Source organism: Gobio gobio (assembly GCF_949357685.1).
Source record: "Gobio gobio genome assembly, chromosome: 8".
Taxonomy (NCBI): Eukaryota; Metazoa; Chordata; class Actinopteri; order Cypriniformes; family Gobionidae; genus Gobio; species Gobio gobio.
The window spans coordinates 22,880,352-22,890,596 of NC_137114.1; the positions used below are offsets into that span (position 1 = coordinate 22,880,352).

Here is a 10,245-nt window from a genome sequence, read left to right on the forward strand (position 1 = left end):
GTGTTCAGTGCATTGTGCCAATGGAGGCCTTTAGAGCCATCGGATTTCAACTAAAATCTTCATTTGTGTTCTGAAGATGAACGGAGGTCTTATGGGTGTCGAACGACATGAGGGTAAGTAATTAAAGGGTTAGTTCACCCAAAAATGATTATTAATTAATTAATAATAGTCATTAATTACGCACCCCGGCGCTACGTCATATTCTCGCGCATGCGTCGTGGAGGCACACACGGAAGACAAGAAGAGGTTGAATAAAGTCGTTATTTATATTTTTTTTTGCGCACAAAAACTATTGGTGAGATGGACTGTGGTGAGATGGACTTTGTAACGACGTTTTAAGTGCCTTTTATGGGTCTTGGGAGTGTAAATGTACTGAATGCCAATGGAGGCCTATCTGAAGCCTTTCTCAGCCATCAGCTTTCAACAAAAATATCTTCATTTGTGTTCCGAAGATTAACGGAGGTGTTACGGGTGTCGAACGGCATGAGGGTGAGTAATTAATGACATAATTTTCATTTTTGGGTGAACTAACCCTTTAATTACAGAATTAATGTCTAGTTTAATGACAACTTCTATATAGTCCCAATTTGCCACTTGTTAGCAGCCTCCTTTTCCAAGAAAAGTAAAAGCTTTAAAAAACATTATGAGGGTATTACTGATGTATGTCACAGAATAAAATGGGAAAATATCTTGAACTTGTGTTCACCACAGACCTTATTTCAGGCATTCATCCAAAAACCCATAAAAAAAAACATTGACTTTGAGAGGAGGGAAAACAGAAGTAATAAAATGTTTATTTCCGCTTTTTTTTGGCCTGCAAAAATACATAATCCCTGCATTGCTTTATTTTTCATTGAGCTTCATAGAATTGAGCATAAAGTTTGAATGTGAGGCTATCGCTTAATCTGAGACCAAATCTATAAGACCTAAAGTTGAAGATATAATATTGAATATCATTGAATCAGTCATTGTTATTCTTTAGACCACAACCTGTTGATTGTTTAACACATCCTGCCAAATTCCCTTTCCGTCCCCCCCATCCATGTATCATCTCCTTTTCCTTGTTCTTTCACCTGTACCCGTTATTTTCCAGGCTCCTGTACCTCTCAAGGTGCTCTTTCCTGTCAACCCCTCAATCTGGAGGCCATCTGCAGGGGGCTTAACCGTGTCATTAGAGATAGACCACTCACCCTGGCTTCTCCATGGCTAACTCAAGGCCCAAACTTTCCCTGCCGTCCCCAGCTCCCTAAGGGCAAAGCAGAGAGTGAGAGGCTGGGCAGAGGGGAGGGATAGAGAGGTGTAAGTATCCCATGTTGGACCCCCATGGGGGTCTCAGACCTGCGGGGCGGGTCGGGGAGGAAGTCTCCCTCGAGACCAGCCGGCCCTCTCTTTTGTCTCGCAGTGGCGGGAGAATGGAGAAGACGTACCGGAGAGAAACAGAGGGAGGGAAAGTGATAGGGGAAGGAGGGAAGGGAAGCGGGACAGCTGTGGGAATGACAGGTTAGGGCTGACGGTGTAGCACGAGAAAATTTGGGACTCACGACGTTGATACTTACAATGCGTCAGTTCACAATTAAAGAGACAGTTGTTCTGTTATAGTGAGCTATAGTATTGTCAATGGAAGACATATGCGAACTGTATTTGATCCAGGTGTCATAGAGCGAGAGACATATGCTGTGTTTGTGAATTAGTTTGCATTGTAACATCAAGGTGGGTGGTGACAATTTTCATTTAAGGGCGGAATCTTAATATTTCTAGTACAATTTGAAAGTAACAAAACAATTTAAACCTTTTATTATGGAAAAATGTTTGTGATTTTAATGAATTCAGTCATGATCCTGCATCTAACATCCAAGACAAGACAAAGCCTTTCAATCACAGCACTATATACAAATTAATAAATGACATAAACAATATCACAAAGCTATATAATGAGTATATAACCCGTACATTCTAAAAAATTAAGAGTTGTTGCAATTATGGGGCGTATTGCGTTATCAGTCCTCAAAAAATGGCTAAAAAGTCTGTTGTTCTTCCACTATCCTCTAAATTGTCTCTAGGAACATTGTTTAGGCACCCAGGTGAAGTTCCATCCCCCTTGTGCATCTCTGCGTGTGAAAGCTTGTCCTTGTGGAAAACTGTGCGTCTTCACACTGTTCTGTGGACTTAGTGACATGCTAAATGCTAAATCTGTCCTGCTACGTGACACACGAGGTGTGGAGAAAAGTTGACCGTCGCCCCCTGGTGGACTGGAGGAATCACATCCTGGTGTGTTGTAGTATGGACCAGGGCTTATGTCCTGGGGCCGAAATGGAGTGGAGGCAGCTCGTGGTGGTGTAAAGTGTTGAGCGGTGGTCATCACTGGTGGAGAGCTGACTAGTGACCCTGAAGAAGTGATGGTGTACAGAGCTGAGGGGTCAAGAGTTGAATAATCTGAACCCAAGCTCCGGGAGGTGCTGTAGCCACTGGAGGTGTCCAGACTGCAGTTGCTGGATGAGTCCACGACGCTGCTGTAATCGCAGCGTGTCTCTGCATTAGGGCTGAAGCCAATGTCTACATTTGCCGTGCTGTAATGATCTTCTGTAGGAAGTGGACAGCTGAAAGAAGGGGTGTTGAAACTGCGTGCTGGGTCAACAGTGTTCTCGTCTTGCAGACCGAGAGTCTCCAGTATCCACGAGTCTAGAGGTGGGGTGGCCGCCAGCTCTTCGGCAGAGCAAAACTCTAAAGAGAGATTGCGGCAGGTCCGCTTCCCCTCGCCGCTGTGAAGCAACTGGCTCAGGTTCCGGAAATCACCATGTGTTCTTTTCCGGTGTCTTGACCCATCTGGAACCTTGCGGCTAGAAAGAAGTTTCTGCGGTTTGAAGAAGGGAGAAAACGGTTAAAAGAATGTGAGAGAAGTTGATCTTACGTGTATTTTGAGGAAAATTAAGACAGTAAAGGGCCATTCACACCAAGAACCATAACTATAAAGACAACTATAATTATATAAGCGTCCACACCAAAGCATATTATGAACGCGCATTACAGTTATTTCATTTGTTGCTTTAAATGCTTAATTTAATGTTTAATTTATATAGCGCCTTTCCATAGCTTAAGGACACTTTATAATATGAATAGAAAGAAAACATATAATATATAGAAATATATTTATGATTAATGTATATATAATTCTCTGTTTCTTTTGGTTTAGGGGAAAGTATTTAAATACAGAAGTTACGTACAAAACACATGTTCCTCAAAACCTGGAACTAAAGAACAATTTGTCCCAGGAACATTTTTTTTCCCCCAGACCTGTTTCTGCCTGCATTTCTATCGCGGTCTAAAGTACCGTGAAGATTAGGCAAAGTAGTCCAGTGACGCAAGACTTTATATGACATTCCAGTTCCTGCTGGATTTCGTCCTCTGTATATAAGCTTAAGTCGGTCCATCTGTCATATTTGTTAAACTCCATTGTTGATTCAAATAGCAAACAACTGCACGCACCGCAACAGACTTTTTAAAATGGTGGTTGAAATAAAATGCTGCGTAAATTCAACCAATCAGCATGTTCAGTGCTCAAGTCTCACTTTGAAAAAGTACTACCTTGCAAGCAGGGACTTTCTGAGGGGGACATTTTTACCCAGAACATTTAGACCCTGGCCCCTGCAGTAGAAACACACAGAGTACCGCCCCAAAGTCCCTAGTTCATGGGGAAAGTTCCTGCGGTGGAAACACAGCTAATATGGAAAAAAATCACTACTGTAGCATACTACCTTAAAGGGTTAGTTCACCCAAAAATGAAAATGATGTCATTAATTACTCACCCTCATGTCGTTCGACACCCGTAAGACCTCCGTTCATCTTCGGAACACAAATGAAGATATTTTTGTTGAAAGCTGATGGCTGAGAAAGGCTTCAGATAGGCCTCCATTGCAATTCAGTACATTTACACTCCCAAGACCCATAAAAGGCACTTAAAACGTCGTTACAAAGTCCATCTCACCACAGTGACTCTACAATAATTTTACGAAGCGACGACAATAGTTTTTGTGCGCAAAAAAAAATCTAAATAACGCCTTTATTCAACCTCTTCTTGTCTTCCGTGTGTGCCTCCACGACACATGCGCGAGAATATGACGTAGCGCCGGGGTTCAGGAATCCAAGAAATGCACACTTAAGCCCATTTTGAGAACTACGCTGAGACCTAAAGCACGATCAATGTAGAATTCAACAGCTTAGATACGGCGCGTCTTCCTCTGCTTGTAAACAAATCGCGTCTGGGTCATGTGTCAGCACGCCGGATCTGCGTAATATTCTCGCGCATGCGTCGTGGAGGCACACACGGAAGACAAGAACAAGTTGGATAAAGGCGTTATTTTTATTTATTTTTGCGCACAAAAACTATTGTCGTCGCATCGTAAAATGATTGTAGAGCCACTGTGGTGAGATGGACTTTGTAACAACGTTTTAAGAGCCTTTTATCGGTCTTGAGAGTATTAATGTACTGAATGCCAATAAAGGCCTATCTGAGGCCTTTCTTAGCCATCAGCTTTCAACAAAAATATCTTCATTTGTGTTCCGAAGATGAACGGAGGTCTTACGGGTGTCAAACGACATGAGGGTGAGTAATTAATGACAGAATTTTCATTTTTGGGTGAACTAACCCTTTAAGTATGTACTTATTTTGATTAAATAATTACTTCACGACCACAAAAAAAAGTATGTTCTATATAGTATGTGTGTGTGTAGTATGACTGTAATCTGGACGTACTCGACATGTCATTTTTATGTGATCTACCAGTTACGTCGCTTCACTGCCATTCATAATTCCACTCACGTGGTCTCATGGGATAGTAAAGTGTCCATCGTATGCACATTTCAGAATCTTGCTGGAAGAAGGAGGTCATCCGGGTACTTTTTTGCCTACTCTAGTACTGTGGATTCGGCTATAATTATTTTGTCACATACTGTTTTTCGCCTACAATATAGTAGGGAAGTATGCGGAAAAAGTTTCACAGAATTGGGCTACTTTTACACTGTTGCCCTGGGTTGTTTTTCTTTAAGCAATTTTTACCCCCTGGAACACAACTGTGCTGGTGTTGGCCGTGACTGGGCTAGTTTTGAGTAGCAATTGGGTGGGTTTTGATGTACAGACCTGGCAACCCAGGAGTGTGATAAGTTGTGAGATTTTTCACCTTAGTTTTTTCCTCCAGAGACTTCACATATGATGAGTTTAAAAACTCTTTGAGTTTGTTGTTCTCTTCTTGCAGCCTGGCCAGCTCTTCTTCTCTTTGCATTAGGGTGTCTTGGAGCTTTATGGGACAAATGTTTTCACAGTCATTAACAGTGTGTCAACAGCTTTGAGCAATTGGTAATATGATGATCTTTTTTAAATAGCCTACCTGCTTGTTTCGTTGGAGTTGAGGTGACAGTTGATCAGGCCAGGTGGGTTTATGTCCCATTCCATGCTCAGACACAAGCAGCGAATCTAAAACAAAACGGCACATTTGAAATAAAGGTCATTATCCTGATTATTAATGGTCTAGGGATAATTGCAACCTAAAAAGTGAAGAAGAAGAAAAAAAACATCAATGAAATAAAAAAGGCTACTTTAAAAAGAAAGAAAAAACATGCAAAAGAAACACTTTGGAGGTGGCCAGATACTCCACAGTCCATTGCTACTCTAACAAAACACGAAAAAAAAGTCAGAGATGGAAAAATTCCAGTTTGCCAAGGCGGGAAGCCTCTCGCGCCGCTGATCCCGGCATATTGCAGGACTTACCCCGCCGCGGCGGCTCGTGCTGGCGGGCAGCGTTGTCCAGGGGACCGGCGTCCCAGAGGGAGACGAGCGTCGCTGTGGAAACGTCAACACTGCCATCAGCTGACGTCGAGGCGGGGTACTCATAGCGCTGCCCTCCTGCAAAGCTCAGATCTTGGCAGGACAGCATGGTGCGCTGCAAAAATCCATCATAACAGTGTGAGACGACAATTATTTAATTATTATTTTGAATGAGAAATTATTTAATTGCATATTTAATAACATCGCGTCCACTTTAAAAATAGACACCAACAGCTAAAAATAAAAATATCCAAACGACCATTACGAGAGACAATTAATATCACCACCACATATTGCGAGCAAGTCATCCAGTCAGAATCAAGTGTTCAACATCCCCTGTCGTAAGCGATAAACAGTGACAGTATTTTTGTTTTATGTCCCATACGGTTCCTAACGGAAGCAGCGTGCAGCACTACGCGTGTGTGTTTACTTGCGCTCTGTAACTTAAGTAATCTAACTTTTACTGATATGTTTGAAAACGCTGTTGAGATATGTAATTGTTAGCTATAGGTTACTTGTTTTGCACCTACCTTTCAACCTGTAAGTGGTGCCAAATTTACAATCTGCAGTGAAAAGTTCATTGCATTAAAAAAAGGCAAATGCCATAACTAACACAGCTAGCAAGACTCCCCATCTTCTGCGTCATCATTCAATAATTTATTGAAATTGACAATCATTCTGTGTTATGCCCTCACAGTACCCACGTGTTGCGCTCACTGCAACAAACTAGGCTACTCTCCTTCTATTGCTTTATCATTGGTTATTGCTTTTGTGTGCTAATTATGCATGTCAAATAACTGTCAATGCACCAGTCATATCTAAACATCAAGATACATACACATGGCACTCGGAGTCGGAGACCTAATACAACACCAACTGACAGGTGCGCGTAAAGCCAGCTCGCCATGAGGATTCTCGAGTAGCCTAATAAAATGTTTTCAAATAACAGGTGATGGAAATATTTAGCTGCCCAATAATCAGAACATTTAGAGAAACACTCACCAACTCTTGGGGCAGGGTGACACGGGTAGGTGCGAGCTCTCCAAAGACCCAGAGAAGCAAGTGCGCTAAACTTCATTCAAATTGCTTTGACGCTCTCTCAAGCGCGGCTCTCCAGAGCGCAGCCGCGACCTGATTCGGTGCGAAGCTGTCAGATTAGTGACGTGACACTTTCTACTGTTGGATCGCAGATGCGCAATGAGCGAGTGCGCGAGCAGAAGCAGTGCGCGTGATTTGTTCACCTTAAGAGGCGTGATTGTAGTATTTAATGAAACGCGCACAGGGTTTTATTGCTTCAGGATGGAGAGGTGGATGGTTCCTCTGCGCATCTAGGTGCTGTGCGCTGTCCAATGGGTTAATGTATAATTGCTCAACTGATAGTTTAGAAGCATGATGAATTAATTTAACCAAACGAGCTAAAGGACATGCTCATGACCCCCTCTCAGAGTTAAATGAAAGGTGCATACCACAGAGTGACACATTAACATACTTTTGTGGATTTCTGTCAGTCTTTTTTTTTTTTTTTTTTCAAAGAACTGAAAGATTATAATTTTTTTGTACTTTGCACTTCACTTGGAAGACATCACCAAATGCAGCTATGTCTAGAAATAGATTTGCTGGTGATACTGTGTGATAAGCATATGGAAATAAATAGCACAGATATTAACTTTATACAAGTCAGATGTCAGAAATTATCTCAGTTGGCTTAACGGGTGAAATATGCACTTTTTACCTGTTATGAGGGCTTTTTCCCCCTATAACATACTGTCATATGTCAAGGCATGAGTGATAATGAGCAGAACATAAAATTAATTTACTAAGTGATTAGTGCAAGTGTTCATTTTATTGACAAATATTTCTCTTAAAATGTAAAAATTAAACGTTTAGTTTAATAAGATGGAAAAACTAATTTAACATAATAGTAACGAGTAATGTTCAGTCTTTGTAATCAATATTGAAAAGCATTCTTATTTGTTATATTTGACTGATTTTGACGGATATCACTGATTGACTTTAGGGTGAAACCTTATCTTGCTAGACCCACTAAACTTACAGAGGGCATCAACCAACATCAACAATTCCCTTCTGTCCTTTTGACCAGATTTCTCCAGCAGTGAACGCTGTGCTGTAAACTCTGAGGTATTCTTTCTGTTACATAAATTAGTATAATTGTGTTGCAAATTGTCTTTAAATGCAGTGTTTTTTTGGGGTAGTTGTATTTTTTGAAAACACATTTAACATTATCTATTGATAAGGACTTTTGCAACATGGTGTGATGCAGTTGAGGTGGATATTGGTCAGTTAGAAAGAAGGTAGGCTGTTGCTGTGTTTGTGTGAAGGATTACTTAGCTATAATTTGGATACAAAATTGAATACATTTGAAAAATCTTCCTTTTGGGACATCCAGGGATGAAATCCTAAAAATGTATTTAATACTGTAAATGCAAAATGTTTTCTTTTAGGAGTAGAGTTTTGGGTTTGGTATAGTCTATAGTGTCTTTATGAAGTCTATGGTATGCATGTTCCCATTTGGATGTATGTGGTCTGTGGGAACTAATTGCAGGGTTTTAGAATGACTTTGTATAGGTTTCGGGAGCAGCTTTGCTTGTCTGTAGAAAGGAGCTGAGAGGCGGACATGGGAGAGGACGGATATGGTGATAGCGTTTAATCCAGTACACTATAACTGCCAATTAAACAGGTCATTTCACCTGAAACCTCTGTCCAGGCTCACTCACACTCTCTGTGTTACTCTCCTAGTCCTCTCACCTGATACCAGAGATAAAGAAACCCAGTAACAGTTGGGGTGAACTCAAATGAAGTATGGGTGAAACTGCAAACAGTTCTCCAAAACTGTACACTAATTTTATATGTGAGTAACAGGGTATAATTGTAAAATAGTGTGCTCTGATTACAAATATTGATATCAGAACTTATAGAACTTTTAACCCCTTAACTGTCACCCCCCTTTTTGAGAATACACATGAAAATGCATTATCCAAACTTAAAGAGCTGTAATTCAAGAATGCTTTGGAAAATAGACCTAAGTCTTGTTTTAAACCAGACACTCGGCAGATAAATTAAATTTACTGTAAAAAACTGTACTAAATGTTTTTAATTCATATAAAATATATATTTTACAAAAATGTTTTAATCTAAAATTACTATAAAATCAAAGCCATATGTCAAACCAAGTTGTGTTCCAAATTTGAAGTTGATATCACAAAAATTGAAGTTCCCATGAGATTTTGTTTAGGCGCTGTACCACAAATAGCCACCGGGTGACATTGAAATTCAATTGATTGTTTGTTTGTTTTTTATGCATTTTCCTGTACATTTCTGTCCAAATGTCACTTCCATCACAAAATTGTCACCAAATATGGAACCTTGAAACTGACCTTTCCGACGATATGTGTTTTGTCAAGATTAGAAAAGATTTTGATTATAAAGTTATATTATAAATGTTGTAATATGAAACATGACACCGCCCACTAGGAGAGGAGCCCGCTAGAAGAATTTAAAGTACCATTTCCATGGTAACGCAACGTCCAATTTCAAAACGGTTTTCACAGGATGAGTTTTGAGTTCATAAGCTTTCGAATGATACCTAATTTATGATAATTACTCAAATATATGATATGAAAAAAAAGGTCAAAAAAAGAGTGCCAGGTGTCCCGCCAGCGGGATGGGGACAGTTAAGAGTTATACAAAGTCTTTCATAACCTGGGGAATCAACTTGTGTTCAAAAGTTTTTTTTTTTTAAAGAAAGTAATACTTTTATTCAGCAAGGACAATTTAAATGGATCGAAAGTGACAGTAAAGACATTTTTTAATTTTGACAAGTTAATACAGTTCTTTGGATTTTTCTATTCATTAAAGATTCCTGAAAAAAAATGTATCACCTTTTCCACAAGAATAATAAGCAACACTGATTATAATAAGAAATGTTTATTGAGCAGGAAATCAGCATATTGGAATGATTTCTAAAGGATCATGTGACACTGAAGACTGGAGTAATGATGCTGAAAATTCAGCTTTGCCATCACATGAAGAAATAACATTTTAAAATATGTTCAAATAAAAATCGGATATGTTATACATAGATTTCACTATATCACTTTATTCTTAATCAAATAAATGCAGCCTTTGTGAGACTTACAAAAACCAAACAAAAATCTTACCGACCCCAAACTTTCGAATGCTAGTGTAAGTACAGTGAACCTTCAGGACGGATGATCGTTTTGATCATCTGTCACATGAATGCTGCTTCAGGACGTGCACTTTGAGGTTATGAAACATCCTATAAAGTGATGAGGTCCCATCTATATACACACCGTGTGTCATGTATTGAATCCATGACTCATCAATACATATAAAGAATACAAACCATAGAATATATTAGTTTTAGTGTGTGTAGTAGAATATGCGGG

The 10,245-nt window shown here is 39.8% G+C and overlaps 1 protein-coding gene across 1 annotated transcript; it reads right to left on the reverse strand.

Moving 5' to 3' along the window:
• Positions 1-2,056: 2,056 nt before the first annotated feature.
• Positions 2,057-5,927, reverse strand: gmnc (geminin coiled-coil domain containing; the record flags this gene model as incomplete). Its single annotated transcript, XM_079823717.1, has 4 exons — positions 2,057-2,851; positions 5,175-5,291; positions 5,382-5,467; positions 5,762-5,927. The coding sequence occupies 4 exons, from the start codon at positions 5,925-5,927 to the stop codon at positions 2,057-2,059; spliced, it is 1,164 nt and encodes a 387-aa protein (XP_079679843.1).
• Positions 5,928-10,245: the final 4,318 nt, after the last annotated feature.